We start from the raw sequence: 15,297 nt of genomic DNA, 5'->3' as shown, positions 1-15,297 counted from the left end.
CCGAGCAACCCAACGTTCCTACCAGCTCCCTCCGCAGGACAATGTGTTATAACGACGCAAATGCCCCGATCCACAAATACGAGACATCATCGACATCCACTCCGCTACTGCTCCTGACGCTGTTGTTCTGCCTTGACCACCTTGAATGTGAGATTGTCGTCGTTGCTCTTGCATGTTACATCGGCAGCCAAACGAAGGAATAATAAGTAATATTTAAAAATACTTTTTTTTTAAACACGCTTTAATGAAATGTACCGTACGAGTAATGGAAGAACTCCACGACTCCAGGAAGTGGCCCCGAAGCTTGCCATAACGTAAGGGACCATGGTCAATTACAGCCAACGTCAGTTGAGCGTGGACAATTAGACCCAAGCCGAAACATAACATATAAAAAATATTGTTTAAAAATAGACATTTTTTATGATAGAATATTGTCTTGTCATCAGTATGACATAAGTATACGAAACATAACATATAAAAAATATTGTTTAAAAATAGACATTTTTTATGATAGAATATTGTCTTGTCATCAGTATGACATAAGTATACCAAGTTTGCAGTCGATACGACATTGGGAAGTCGGGTTAAAATGTAGTTACACTATTTGAGGATACAACACAACAGAGTAAAACAAGTGTGTAATAATAAAAATAAGAATTGGCAGCACGTGCTCCGCGATCCGCGTTTCCGCACTCGACTCATCAGCCTCGCAAGAGGGGGATGGGATGGGGTGTGGGTGGGGTGGGGTGGGTGGGGTATGGGGGTGGGGGTGTGGGGGTATGGGGGTGGGGGTCTGGTGGGGGTATGGGTGGGGGGTATGGATGGGGGGGTGTGGGTATGGGTGGTGAGGGTGGGGGGTATGGGTGGTGAGGGTGGGGGGTATGGGTGGGGGTTTGGTGGGGGTGTGGGTGGGGGTTTGGTGGGGGTGAGGGTGGGGGTATGGGGTGGGGGGTATGGGGTGGGGGGGGGTATGGGCTGGGGGTATGGGCTGGGGGTATGGGGTGGGGGCTCAAAGGGAGCCAGGCATGGCTAGCAGATCCCGAGTGTCCGAGCGCGCACGTGGACGAGACGGCGGCGATCGGCTTGATGGAGGAGTTCGCCTTCTCCGACTCGCTGTTCGCGGCGGAGAGGCCACGCACGAGGAACGGGCCCGACGTTTCGGGCTACAGCGCCAAGCTGTGCGAGGCCCAGGTGAGGGCGAGCGGACAAGGCCTGACGCTCGCAGCGGCAGGCCGGCCGGCCTTGTTATTTGGAGGGGATCGTGTCTTGTGGAATAGCAGCAGCACACAGAGGACACCGGGAACCTGCTGCCCCTCTGCTGCCCGTGACCGCACGCGTTTGTCCGTCCGCTGCAGTGGTTCGAGTCTCGGGACGTGGACGCGCGGTGTCGGGATGACTCGGAGCGCCTCACCCTGCACAAGTTCCGCGGCGACGCGGCCTACCGGGCTCGGGACTACGCCGTGGGTTGCTGCTGCAGCTACTGCTGCTGCTCCATCCCATGCTCCCCATGCCGTCTCTGCTCCTGCTTGCCCTCCGCGAGCGATGGCTGTCCCCCCCCCCCCCCACTGCTTCTACACATCCTTCCCTCCTGTTCTCCCACTACTCCCCTCTGTTTGTGCTACTTCACTGTTCCCCCTTTCCACCCTCTGCTCCTCCGGCCCTCTCTTCTTTCAACTGCTCCATACCCCCCATTCCCCCCAATCCTGCCCTAGTGCTCGTGCTTATTCCCCCATAGCCCCCCCCCCCCCCATTCCTGCCCCATTGTTCGTCCTTATTCCCCCATAGCCCCCCCCGTTTCTGCCCCAGTGTTCATTCTTATTCCCCCATAGCCCCCCACCATTCCTGCCCCAGTATTCGTGCTTATTCCCCCATAGCCCCCCCCCATTCCTACCCCAGTGTTCATTCTTATTCCCCCATAGCCCCCCCCCCCCATTCCTACCCCAGTGTTCATTCTTGTTCCCCCATAGCCCCCCCCCCCATTCCTACCCCAGTGTTCGTGCTTATTCCCCCATAGCCCCCCCTCCATTCCTGCCCCAGTGTTCATTCTTGTTCCCCCATAACCCCCCCCCCCATTCCTACCCCAGTGTTCATGCTTATTCCATCCTATTCTCGCTACCACCGCTCCGCGTGTTCCCATCGCTGTCCATGATCAATGAATTTCAGCCTCTTAACGCAATGAGCGTCTCTGGTTGAGGTCTTGTCACGTTTGCCGAGTGGATGGCGGTGGCGATTGTGTGGATGATGATGGTGTTAGAGGTGGTGATCCAAATTGTGGCTATGGTGTGGTGGTGGTATGTGTCGTCCTAGTTAACATGCAAGGGTTGAGCCAACCGTCAACCAACGTTGCATGATTACTGGAGTGATACTGGTAGTACAGTAGTAGTATTGTATGATGGTGAGTGTATGTGGTGGTGATAGTTTGTAATGGTGATGGTGTGTGGTGGTGGGGTGTGTTGGTGATTGTATGTGGTGGTGGTGGTTTGTGGTGGTAATAGTATGTGGTGGTGGTGGTGTATGGTGGTAATAGTATGTGGTGGTGGTGTATGGTGGTAATAGTATGTGGTGGTGGTGGTGTATGGTGGTAATAGTATGTGGTGGTGTATGGTGGTAATAGTATGTGGTGGTGGTGTATGGTGGTAATAGTATGTGGTGGTGGTGGTGTATGGTGGTAATAGTATGTGGTGGTGGTGGTGTATGGTGGTAATAGTAAGTGGTGGTGGTGTATGGTGGTAATAGTTTTTGGTGGTGGTGTATGGTGTGTTGGTGTCGTGACGCAGGCCGCCCTGGGCTGGTACGATGCCTGCCTGTCGCTGGTGCCGCTCAGTAACACGGCGGTGCGGCGAGATGCGCTGGAGGCGCGGAGTCGCTGTCTCTCTCACGTGGGCCGCACAGATGAGGCCCTGAAGACGGCACATACCCTGGTACAACGCGGCGTGAACACACACGCCACGCTGCCCAGACTCAGAACGTCGAAGCCAGTCCAGTGTTGGCCAGCTTAAACAAATGCTGCCAGAAAAAAAAAACACATTTGTCCACAAAGCCTTCTTCTGACATATGTATTTAGAAATCAGAAGTATTTGTTGTTTAATAGAACACCACATTTGCCAGGGTGTCTCTGCACATTTTTGCAAGGGCACCCCCAGTTACCTGCTGTTCCTGTGTCCCTGACCTGCCAACGGGCAGTTAGACTGCCAGGAGGGAATGATGATTGCTGCTGTGTGTAATCCCAAATGAGCAATTCAGCATTATACGTAGCAGTCATATAATACACATTAAGGATGCATGAAGAAAGATATAACTTGCTTACTAGCAGTCAAGGCAAGGAGAGACCTGGAGGCACTCTGCTTACAGGTGTGCTGCTTTTTAGCGATAAACTCGGGAAGAAGCGCAACCTGTGGCTCTCTACGAAACTCAACGCATGTCACAAAACACATTCCTGCAGAGGGAGCTGGTAGGAACGTTTGGTTGCTCGGTCAATGGCCAGGGTCAACTGCGGCGTGGTGTATCCCGCAAATATGCCCGACTGTGAGGGTGGGCACAAGCCGGCGTGAGTAGGTTAAACGTTGAGTTTTATAACGGCACCATGGGGTGACCAGCCCCTCCCCACCCAGCCCCACCCCTCCCACCCCCCACCCAGCCCCACCCATCCCACCCCCCACCCAGCCCCACCCTCCCCACCCAGCCTCTCCCCACCCAGCCACACCCTCCCCACCCAGCCCTCCCTCCCCACCCAGCCCCTCCCTGCACGACGGACGGACACAATAATCCCCTGTGGGCTGGTGTAACCAGGAGGTTCCTACCAGTATTAAGCATTCGTGCATTCTATGCTCGTCCCACACAAGAGGGGTGATGGCATGGCAGAGCCACAATAATTGCCGCTTGTACAGCGAAGCTGTTTGAGCCCAACGGCTGCCCTGGTTAATACCACAACATATGCACCACCTGCTTCACAGTGTACATTATAGACCTCGTGGTGTTATTAGAAAAGTTGGCAATGTACGCCAGTGTCACAGTCCAAATTTGATCAATTACAGTACTTGCCAGTTACCTAATTGGGTATAGCCACGTAACTACTGCAGACGATAACTGAAACTGCACCTTTAAGATAGCATTGCACTATAAGAAGCGCACGAACACCACGTGTACCACAGTTCTTCATTGCAAGGCTCGCGGGCCACTGGCAGCCCCTGGTGGCCTTTCGTGCCGCTCCTAACGTCTGACCCCCGACAATACACAAATGTGAAAACACCCCATCATGCTGTCAAACCCCAATAATTTCAAATGTGGCTGCCCTCACACGGATGTCTTATCAGTGAAAGTGCCCCCCTCTGAAAATGAGTGAGCAACACTGGCATGGAATGATAGGATACGATTAACCCGTGGCCATGCAACAGGGCACCATCGCGACGAACACGGACCACGACTGTGTGGTGCACGCGCTGGTGGCGGCGATCCAGCGGCAGGCCGGCCACCTGCAGGGCGAGCTGTCGGCCCTGACGCGACTCACGAGCCTGCGTCCGCTAGACGCCTGGCACTGGCGGCGGCTGGCGGCGATTTACCAGGAGCTGTCGCGATGCGCCCGGGGCGGCGAACAATGCAATGGGGAGCAGTCGCACAACGGCAGTGACAGCCACAGCAACGGAGGCGGCAGCTGTGGCAGTGGAAGCTCGCACAACTGTGACAGCCACAGGCCGTGTGATAACAGTGACCCCTCAACTGCATGCGGATTTCAAAGTTGCATTCATAGCGATTCCCACGATGCCAGCACCTGTGCTCTGCCTAATGTTGGGGACGAAGCTGCGAAGCGAATGAGCGAAAACAACAAATGTGTAACAGACGTGTGTACAAAAGCTGCAGCAGCGGCAGCAGGAGATGCTGAATCGATGGAACTGATGAGCGGATCGCGAGCGGTGACAGATGAACCAGAAAGATGGAGGCTTTATGCTTGTGCGTGTCGCGTGAGAGCAAGGTAAGGAGGAGAGGTATTGCATCGTGAATGCCGATTCACAAGCTTTGGATGCTCGCCAATAGTGGTGTATTTTTGCATAGTGCTTACTAATAATAGCTGAATGGTATGTTATAATCAGATGCCGTATGTGTGGAGAGATGCGTTCTTGGGATTACACGGAAAGAGGAACACGTGGATTAGAGAACACACGCAAGGTAGAGACTTTTCTAAAGTCAGCTGGGTAAGGACGTGTACCGGCATAATGGAGCTATTACATTTGCACATTTTCAGGTGTGAGGTTGTTAGATCGCAGGACCTTGAGACCTGTCAATGACTTGGGGAGCTTTTCATTCAGCAGTGGATATATCATGGCTTATGGTTAATTCTTGGCCAACAACACGGAATCGCAATGTTGTGCCGTCAAATGTCACTCCCAATCCAATGCAACAGGTTGCTTCTGCAGCTCTCCAGTCCATCCCAGTCGGCTTTCATCCTGGACAGGAACTTAGAGGCTCAAGCGAACATCACTTCAGACTTGGAGAAAAGCGGCGTTGGGGAAACGACTCTGATGTGCATGGCAGAGGTAAGACGTTACAAATTGCAGCTTAAATACATTTGCTTTGAGGTTACTTATTGCCGAATATCTGATGTCATACAAGATATAAGATAGTGTTTTATAGCTTTCCAATGTGTTTTTAAGTTGTACCGCATGTTGTTCAGCATGATGTCCGACTTTTTACTCTGTGCTGGGAGTTTCATCAAAAAATTTGAGCTCCTCGGGTTGATTGCTGATTAAACATAGAGTAAAACGTCAGACATGCCAAACGACAAGATGTAAGAGCATGCAAATGAACGATAAGATTGGTAAGTTTTTGTTGGTAGGCGAGTGAAACTAAACTTTCCTTTCGCTTGGTTGTCCTGATTAAGGTGTTGGGGGAAGACCTGGTGACATTGGGGACGACGGGAGACGAATCACAGGGGACCGACGAGGCTCGTAGTCACGACGACACTCCTAGTCACGACGATACTCCTCATTCCATTGGCCAGTTTGAGAAGAGGTGGTTCGGGAGGCTGTACGGTGTAGCCCACGGTGACCCCGTGGCTACACTGAGGGCATCTGGCGACTAATTTTGCTAGCTTTCCCAGCACGTGACATTATTTCACAAGCCTGCAAATGATCGCTATGGATGCATTCCTGAACACAGTACTCAAAACTCAGCATTTGACTTGATAATTGAAATGAAATACCAGGTCTTGAGTCCCACCACAGGCCAGCTGTCCATTTATTTAATAAGATGGTTGTAAAACATTTTGATACTTTGCCTGTAATGGGGGCGATGACATTTGCTGGGTCCTATGGACTTGTTTCATAATATGTTACTAATACTGAATGGTTCTTAATACACCAAGTAGGCTTTTGTAGTTGTGTTGTATGGCTGTTTTTTTTCGGGTTTGTACCATGTATTGTTTGACACGAGGTATACGATGATTTTCTCCCGTGTACTGGGAGCTTCTTTGGGAACTAAATTCTTAAGGAAAATAGATGAGACAGCTCCGGTAATTTGTACATTTAAACAATGCACAGCCTATTAGTTTGAAGTATCATACTGCAAAATACAAATGAGATCACAGCAAAGTTGCGACAATCATTTTAATTCAAATCTTAAAACATTCATAGTAATTTAAACATTTTTAAAATACTAAATATTTGCATTGAACAATATGGTATAAATATTGGAACATTTTGGTTGAAAAGTGCTTTTGTTAATTGCAAACAGCAGGTATGCAAGGACTTAGGAGGGTAGCCACAATGTCATTTTCCATGGTACAATATTAATTTTCATGATGCGACAATTATCCCGATATAATTTTCCCATAGCTTTGTAAAAACTTTTCACTTTTCTCTTAAGGTTTTTGTGCTTTGGTGTATGTCCATTACGAATAAAGATTACTCGAAAGATCCTCGAGTAGTTCACTTGACATGCCTGCAACAAATCTTACAATTATTGCGACTTTACAATACATAATTCACACACCGTCAGTGCACAAATTAAGTGCAAAAATTATGCCATGCTATCAATTACTTCAGGAAACATTTAACAAATCGTTAATTTCATAGCTAATTATTTACAACTCCGAGTTGTTTGTCATACCAGATGGCTGAACCACCTGGTATGACTGAGTACCACTAGGGAAGATCCACATTGGTTATTCACCCATGTCATAGGAATGTCGAATTTCCACTACTGGCTCAAGCTGTAAACTGGAGATGAGCACTGCCTCAATTCTCATGAGCAAATTCTCATTTCAACTTTTAACATTTTATAAATATTGTCACAAGAAAAATAAACTAATAATCATATTTAGCAAAACGGACAACATGATTCTCATGGGTGTTATATGGCACCATATATCATAGCATTGACATTCCGGCAACCCCTTGTACATATGGACATTAATGTGCATAAATGGTGGAATGCATTACCATGCTACTTATGTGCACTTTGACAGTGGAAACTCATAGCATGTCAATCTAAAGGAACTTTTGATTTCCAGCATGCTTGCAACAAGCTTGTTTTAGGAGTGACATTGCCATCTTTCCATCTGATGAGTTTCTCATCTCCAGAAAAAAAGTGTTAGAATTGCTTTAGCAAGGCATCTGCCACCTCCCCCAGGCTCTCCCCGCCTCCGTGTAAACTTGGGCTCACACGAGGACCTCCTTGATCCAGGAGTGCACGAACTGGGCCACCTCCAGGCTGGAGTCCAGCACAAACGCGTGCCGAATGCCCTTCTCGCAAAGCCGAACATCGCCCGCTGGGAAGTCCCGCTTCATGTCGTGGTAGTATTCCACAGGACACCAGTGGTCTGACATTCCGTAGTAAAATATAAGCTGTTGACGGTAACACGCCACACAATGTAAAGTCTTTTTAATGTTTTAATAGCACCACATTTGCAAAGTTTAATCGTGTTGGGAGGAGCGGTGGCGCAGTGTGCTCTGATCCCAGCAAACAGTTATGGCCATAGGCTAACATCAGTGTCAAGATATAACTGAACCGAACCTGAGGACCCCACTTAAACTTGCGCTGAACAACGTAGTGCAGTATGATCACAACCCCTTTGAACGATATTGGCACGGGGAAGCCGTCATCCAGCCGTGGATTAATCGTAATGCAATTTGTAGCGCGCACTATTTTTCAGACAAATGAGTTACTGAGGCACAGAGCCAAGCTCTGTCATTCAAAAGCCAGGTTAAGGATATTGGGCCTTGAAGTGTATTACAAGTAGGTGCAGATTAAATGCTGCTGTGAATGTGAAGTGGGATGGCATTTCATTATTTTAAGATACTCAGTGGACTCACTCCTGCCTCCCTCTACTTGCGTGACTCCCCAGCATGCACTCTCCACTCCAACAACCAAGGCTTTCGGTCAAAGCCCTCAAGCAACATTCATTCAGTGGGAGGTCGTTCATTCTCCTCTGTTGCCCCCATTTTCTGGGAATCCCTTCACTCCGCCATCTATGCTATTGACGCCCTGTGACCTTGTTCAATTTCAGCTCCAAAATCTTCCATTTTACCTCGGCCTATGACCAACTGCCTCTCAATAGAATTGAATAAATATGCCAACCGTTTCTCATCTTGAGTTAGCACAGTTGGCTACGAAAGAAGTTCAACATACATATATTGAGGTGCAATCACATTTACACACTAGATACATACACATTGTATTGTAATTGTCTTAACCACGTGATGTGATTTCCCTATATTGTAGAGTTACCTTGTCAAGATGCTCCTGAATGGTAACATTGTCCCTTTCCGTAACCTGGTACATCTCCTGGCTGGCCATGTACATGCTGTTTGCTGAAAATAGGAAATGTACAAATGTTAAAATACCACAATTTACTTACAATAATCTACTATAATGTAATAAATACATTCTGTATGCATGAGAGTATGTGTTTATAAAAAAGGTTATCTGTAAAACCATTTTACATTCGTACTCTTACGAACAAATGTTTCGACACAAGCCACGTTAAAACTATAACAAAGCTCCCACCCGCGCAGTGAACGCTGAACAGGTTCAGGGATGCAGAGACGGCGTTGGGGTCAGTTTTGGGGCCGAGGCCACTGGCCCAGAGGGCCACACTAGCCAGGAGGGTCTTTGCTCGCAGTGGGAGCAGGAAGGAGAGGCAGATGATCGGGGGGTACGCGAGGTACCGCAGTCGGCAAAGGATCGGGGTCATCACTCGACCACTGGGAGACTGGGCCATCCTCTCAATCGTTGGGAAGAGCAGCACAGATTTGATCACCTGCAAGATAATTCGGAGGGAACAAATAATATATGTATATTGGACACATTCTCAGAGGTGAGAGATTGATGCAGGATGTTCTGGAAGGTTGTAGCATGTGAGCTGCAATGGGATTTGGTAAATTCAGGATGATTCAGCCATAGGCAGTTAATGTGTTGTGTATATACAGCATAACCCATTTAAATAAACCCCAGAAAAATAATAGTGCGATGAGGAAAACATTCAAAGGGTTTACATCTCCTACCAATATCAATACACTTATTAAATATTTTAACTCCTCCAAGATATGGAGCCAACACTTCCAGAGCATTTGATCAACGTTTGAGAATAAAGTAGGTGTGTAGGTTATTATTAATCAGTGGGTTGTCTTATAAAAAGATCACCCTGTATTCTCGCTAAGACATTTCGTATAACAGCATGCCTTGAGCTGTGGGTCCCTTTTCAAAATCTCCAGGATGATGTGGCAACCGATGGAGTGGCCGATGAGAACCAGCCTCACTGCAGGCCCCACATGCTCTCGCAGGAAGGCCCTCTTGTGCTCGACTTGCCCATCCAAGCCAAACACGTCTGGGTGCTCGTCCGCATTTTGATGAGCTTCCAGGTCTGAAACGGTGATCATGAGTAGAGTTTGATGCATGAGCACATAGGGGGAAATGTAACAACCAACATCACATTTTTATAAAAAGGCCACTTTTTACAAGAGTTCCAAAACGGAGAACCGCGTGACCAGCTGTAAACACACAATCTATCTGGTCAAACAATACATATATATAAATTGTGAACTTGACATAAAAAAATAGGCATATGAAATGTTCAAATGACACATCATGACTTTAAATTGGTGAAGCGGTCTAGGAGGAGTTATCCAGCGCCATAATGATGCTATAATGATGCACTTTATTTTAACTTTAAAACATAATTTCTCATGACCAAAGCTTGAAACTTGGTTGAAGCGGCAAAGTACATAGATCCTAAGTACATACCGATAAGCAAGGAGCCATTTGTTTATTTGGGTTACATCTTTAGCATCTTGGGCAGCTTCAAGTATGCAACTGAGAAGTAATTTCATGAGAATTCGAGTGCTCACCAGGAGGAGGAACGCAGTGCCCTGCGTGACTAATACCCCACACCGAGTATTGGCCTTTAAACGCCTGGTAGAGTCCTGCCATGAAGGTTCTGTAGTAATCCATAACACCTGGGTTTCCTGGAGCACACAAACCCATCAATGTACACAAAGCCATCCATGTGCACAAACCGATCCATGTAAACACGCACATCCGTGAACACAAACATCGTTTATCCCTTTATAACATTATGCATACCCTTTTCTAAACTTAAAATTTAATCATGATGATCATTATGATGAAAGACTTTATTTTACCAGGTTAGAACCCATTTAAAGTTTTGAGAGTGGCCTAGGTGAACAAGTGACAACTAATGCAGTGCAATTCTGGCTTCTTATACAAATCTAAAACATAACAAGAGAGGAAAAAATACAAGTTAAGTGAATGCATCAAAGCATATCAAAACAGCTAATGTACAGAAATAACAAAATATTACCATAAAACAGATTAAAAGCATCAATATTATGGGAGGCTACTTTTAGAAGAGGCGGAGATGCTATTTGTAGAACAAATGCCAGGATGCAGATTATTTTGGTTTGTTAAGTTTTTGTCTAATTTAATCATGAAGAACTTAAAATGCACGCATATTTCACCATTGTTCGATCAAGAACTCGGGAGGCATGGAGCCAGAGCTCAAAGACTCTCGTACATGTATGGGGCTATCTCAAATTTTCCTACCAAGCCCAAGTGTTCATGACTGGGGCGGGACACCTACGACCCGCGGGCCAAACACTACTCGCCGCTTCATTTCATACGACCCCTGTGAATTTCAGTTCCTGATAAAGCATCCAGCACGTCGAGCGAAACGTCGGACATCTTGTCGAACAACACGCGGTGACAACCAGAAAACACATTGCCCATCCTGAGTCTGACCTGGAATGAGCATGAAGAGGATCTGGGGGGGTCCCTGCCCATCGTATCCTGGGCCCCGCATGTGCGTCCGTCCGTACTTGAGGACGTGCGTCGGGGCCCCCAGGCAGTGAACGAACTCCGCGTGAGGGGTCACGGGGGGACCCTCGGGGTCGGTAGCCTTCATCTCGGCGTGGGGCATTGCGAAGAGATGTCCGCTGACCCATGTGAGCAAATACATGCAAAATACACATAAACCGTAAAGATGCAGTCCTGCAATTGCTTGCCTACGCGGCCGCCTGGCAGATAGAGAAACACATTGATTAGATAATATACCGTAACAACAAAATATCGACTGTCCAGATAATGGCTATGATGAGTGGTACTTATTGTAATCAAGAAAGGCTGAGTGTGACCCCCGAAATGAATACCTACTATAATCACCCAGAAATGTCTGTCCCTAACGCTCGTGACGTCACATCGACCAGCCCCCCTAATTAATATTAATGAGCAGGTGACATCCTCCAAATGGACACCCCTCATTAATAATCATGAGCAGTTGACCACTCAATATGGAGTACCGCCCCCCCTCTAATAATCATGTGCAAGTGACGTCACTCCACATCGAACAGCCCCCCTCATTAATAATCATAATGTGACAGCCTCGAGATGGACCCCCCCAACCATTCATAATAATTAGCGTCTGACGTCACTCCACATGAGGGGCCGAAGGGCCTCCTCCCCCCTCCTCGGCGTCAACTTACAACCCTCACTACAAAGGCAGAACCCTCACGTCACCCTGTTGAGACATCAAAGTAAAAAGGACGTCATGACGAACAAGGGATTATAACCTTTAAATGAAATAGATCTGTGTCACCGCGCCCTTACAAACTGCACACACATTAATGCAATGAATATCACGTCGCGGTCTGCTTTTCGCTTGCAAGTTTCAGATTTACCGCAATACACCCGTCCTTGGATGGGCAAAAGGCTAGTTGTTAATATGCACTGCAACCACATGATTTACTGCACTGTAAATTTAAAAGACCATAAATACAGCCCCTGGTCAATCCACTGCCAGACGAAGGCCTGTACACATCGTGACCATACTTAATCACGGTGGCACTGTATGTTTTCTCATGCAAATTTTAAATAAAAGCCAAAAGCAAAATGAAATCTGTTTACACACAGCCAGGCTATGGCCAAATCAACATGGAATGAGCCCAATCTCGTCAGACTTCGGAAGGAGGATGGACGACCACGATGCATAACACAGGCATCGTAGCCTGCTGCTGCTGTCAGCAGAGTTATTCCGTCTGTAGCAGCACAGTGTCAATACAACAATACGATTGTTGGACTGTAACGTCTATGCTACCGGCCTTCACCAGCCGCGGTGAAGCATGGGTCAAATAAACCCAGACGACCCTCATCCAGCAGTGGATTCGAAGCGGTGCATTTGCTCGCCGTGAATTTACAAACGCTTGAGGACTTATCCACACATCTGGCTGTCGCCTGATGAAGCTGGTTGTAATTACTGGCGAAACGTCGTACTCAGGCTGTAAATGTTGTGGCTTGGCTCTCCAACACACCGGTTGTGCTGTACTAGTACACTACACTATACACTACATTACTCTACACTATACACTACCATACACTACACTATACACTACACTACTAAACACTACACTACTATACACTACATTACTCTACACTACACACTAGTGCTGTACTAGTACACTACACTATACACTACACTATACACTACATTACTCTACACTACACACTAGTGCTGTATTAGTGACGAATTGACACGTTCTGTTTACTTGACAACCCTTACTGGTTGGCTGTCGGGTGGTGGCGGGTTTAACGACACATATTTACGTGATCTAACCTAAAAATCAAAACCTGTATTATGGATTACAAAATACTGTTAGCCATTGGGCCGATTATGATTCTAGATTTGAAGCTTTCGTGACTGCAAGGATTCATACTCTTAGGTTTTTTCGGTAAAGTCACGTAGGTAAACAATATAAATAATAAAATAAATATTTTTTTTTATAAATGAAAATAAATCGATTAAATCTCGACGTTTCGGAGGCAACACAAGTCTCCGTCTTCATTTAGCTGTGCAATTATTATTTTATTTGCAATTATTATAATTTAACTCATATTTTTTTTTCTATTTATTTCTACTATTATTTTTATTTTTTACCTACGTGCCTTTACCGAAAAAACCTAAGAGCCGATGATGATGTTGGAACGCCGATGCCCAGCCCACCCTCAAACCCTCGATCCGATGTATCTGGGTTAAAGTTAACCCAGCTGTGTCTGCTCATTACGAATATCGATCACTCCCCCCTGCAATTAACGTGCCCTCAACATTTACTTAAACTTGAGTAGCATTTCTAGCAAAACATCCGATGCGTCTTTTCGTCGTGGTTTATTGGCGATTTCCAGAGGTGCCGGGACGCGGCCCTTGCATCGGGGCCTACCCGTCAAGGCCTCCGGCTAAAAATCCAGGCGAGACCGGTGGAGACGAACGGGCTACGGGCTACGGGGTAGGCGGGCAGCGACGAGTGGTGGGGCTCTAGACGAGAGAGATAAAACTATCACTCAAATGAAACCACGAGAAGAAGATGATGATGAACAACCACAAGTGAGATTCTCACCTCGTTTCGTCTCGCTGGGGGTGAGAGAGTCGTTTGGTGTTGGGAAACGCGGCCACGATTCGGCTTCAATGTGCTCAGCGATAGGCAAACAACCCCGGGGTCACGGGGCAGTTTCATTCATTAATTTATCAATTTATTCACCAAAGTTATGAATTCATCGAGTTATTAATTTAGTTTTTTTTATTTGGCGATATGTTTACGTGCAGCGACGTTTTGAGTTGTTAATTAATTCGTTTGTTAGACCGTATAGTCTTTTTTTAAGCAGTGTTATTGATGAATGTTTTAAAGTTGATTCATGCGCATACTGATTCATTCCATCGTGTTCCAATTTTTAAATCCTTTATATTAAGTTCGCTTGCTTGCTTACGACCGTGCAAATCTTTCGGTCGTTTTTTAACCCACTTCCCGTGATCCAATCGAGCTGACATTTTGCACACAGACTCGTTGTGCGAGACAATTAATGTTCGTGAAATTTTTTTTCCAAAACTTTACACTGTTTAGGGAAAACAAATTAAATATTTAATTACCAATTGCTTAATACTGGCAGACAATCATCTGACCCATAGGTGGCAGCCATCTCAAGCCAGAGGACGAGAGGACTCTAGCCGCCACGCATATAAAGGATTTAGAGTGAAAAACTTTGTTTTTACGGGTTAATTTTTTATTCATTCATTGAATCAATTACTTTTGTTGAGTCACCTATTCATTCATTGGTCGTCTAATAAATGGTAATAATATATTGAATAATTAGGTTATATATAATCGTCATTTATGGATTAATTCGTTATCCATATAAACAATTAGACGCATAAAATTTCGATTTAAAGCTTTCGTGACTGCAGGGATTCATCTTCTTGGTTCTTTCGGTAAAGTCACGTAGAATGGAAATAATAAAATAATAAAACATAATAAAATAGCGCTGTCTTCTCGACAGACCTGTTCTCCACCTGAGGACGGCTGCTTGCGTTGTGGCCGAAACGTCGTGAGAATTTATTTTATTATGTTTTATTATTTTATTATTTCCCTTCTACGTGACTTTACCGAAAGAACCAAGAAGAATTAGACGCATTCTTTGATTCAGAGTTGTCTATTTGACTTAACGTATTCATTAAAATCCTTGACTGATTCATTCAACACAGAAACCTGAAAATTGATTATCGCACACTTCCAAAGGCGATTGTCTTAGGATTATGGATTAGGATGGGGTTAAGGGTTATGAATATCATTGGGACAGCGTTAGGTAAGCCCCCCCCCCCCCCTAGGCACACGGCGTCACAAAAAGTCAGACCCCCCCTCAACTATGACGTCACAAAGCTCTGCCCCCCCTCCCCCCAAAAAATAAAACATGCTTCAAATCGCTTTAAACTATTGTTGTTGTTTGACTTGCATCCCCCTGGGATTT

General features: G+C 46.4%; 2 protein-coding genes across 4 annotated transcripts; one reads left to right on the top strand and one right to left on the bottom strand.

Moving 5' to 3' along the window:
• The first annotated feature begins 1,014 nt into the window (after positions 1-1,014).
• C42H8orf76 (chromosome 42 C8orf76 homolog) lies at positions 1,015-7,761 on the top strand. 3 transcript variants are annotated; one of them, XM_061568867.1, is made up of 7 exons: positions 1,015-1,191; positions 1,356-1,460; positions 2,778-2,921; positions 4,395-4,969; positions 5,088-5,163; positions 5,399-5,531; positions 5,876-6,081. In XM_061568867.1, exons 1-7 carry the CDS (start codon positions 1,087-1,089, stop codon positions 5,944-5,946), a joined length of 1,209 nt encoding a protein of 402 aa, XP_061424851.1. In that variant the 5' UTR covers positions 1,015-1,086; the 3' UTR covers positions 5,947-6,081. The 3 variants fall into 3 exon arrangements, with proteins under 3 accessions (XP_061424851.1, XP_061424852.1, XP_061424850.1); XM_061568868.1 differs by lacking the exons at positions 5,088-5,163; positions 5,876-6,081 and adding an exon at positions 7,624-7,761; XM_061568866.1 differs by lacking the exon at positions 5,088-5,163 and having other exon boundaries at positions 5,876-6,913.
• Positions 7,653-14,063, bottom strand: LDAH (lipid droplet associated hydrolase). Its single transcript, XM_061568887.1, has 7 exons — positions 13,896-14,063; positions 11,251-11,444; positions 10,341-10,457; positions 9,675-9,856; positions 9,001-9,253; positions 8,722-8,804; positions 7,653-7,838 (listed from the first exon to the last, which is right to left on the bottom strand). Exons 2-7 carry the CDS (start codon positions 11,426-11,428, stop codon positions 7,653-7,655), a joined length of 999 nt encoding a protein of 332 aa, XP_061424871.1. The 5' UTR covers positions 11,429-11,444; positions 13,896-14,063.
• Between the last annotated feature and the right edge of the window lie 1,234 nt (positions 14,064-15,297).

This window comes from Lethenteron reissneri, chromosome 42 (genome assembly GCF_015708825.2).
Source record: "Lethenteron reissneri isolate LAM-NWPU_2019-01 chromosome 42, ASM1570882v1, whole genome shotgun sequence".
In the NCBI taxonomy this organism is placed as follows: Eukaryota; Metazoa; Chordata; class Hyperoartia; order Petromyzontiformes; family Petromyzontidae; genus Lethenteron; species Lethenteron reissneri.
The sequence above is the reverse complement of the archived record's forward strand: the minus strand, read 5'-3'. Positions and strand labels throughout refer to the sequence as shown.

What these genes read in the sequence shown, in the direction of transcription:
- C42H8orf76 (XM_061568866.1), top strand. Translation starts at nt 1,087, where the DNA reads ATGGAGGAGTTCGCCTTCTCCGACTCGCTGTTCGCGGCGGAGAGGCCA. An exon ending in CCAAGCTGTGCGAGGCCCAG is followed by an intron (nt 1,192 to 1,355) that starts GTGAGGGCGAGC and finishes CGTCCGCTGCAG; the next exon opens with TGGTTCGAGTCTCGGGACGT. An exon ending in GCGTGTCGCGTGAGAGCAAG is followed by an intron (nt 4,970 to 5,398) that starts GTAAGGAGGAGA and finishes CCAATGCAACAG; the next exon opens with GTTGCTTCTGCAGCTCTCCA.
- LDAH (XM_061568887.1), bottom strand. Translation starts at nt 11,428, where the DNA reads ATGCCCCACGCCGAGATGAAGGCTACCGACCCCGAGGGTCCCCCCGTG. An exon ending in AAAGGGACCCACAGCTCAAG is followed by an intron (nt 9,254 to 9,674) that starts GCATGCTGTTAT and finishes ATTATCTTGCAG; the next exon opens with GTGATCAAATCTGTGCTGCT. An exon ending in GTTCAGCGTTCACTGCGCGG is followed by an intron (nt 8,805 to 9,000) that starts GTGGGAGCTTTG and finishes TCCTATTTTCAG; the next exon opens with CAAACAGCATGTACATGGCC.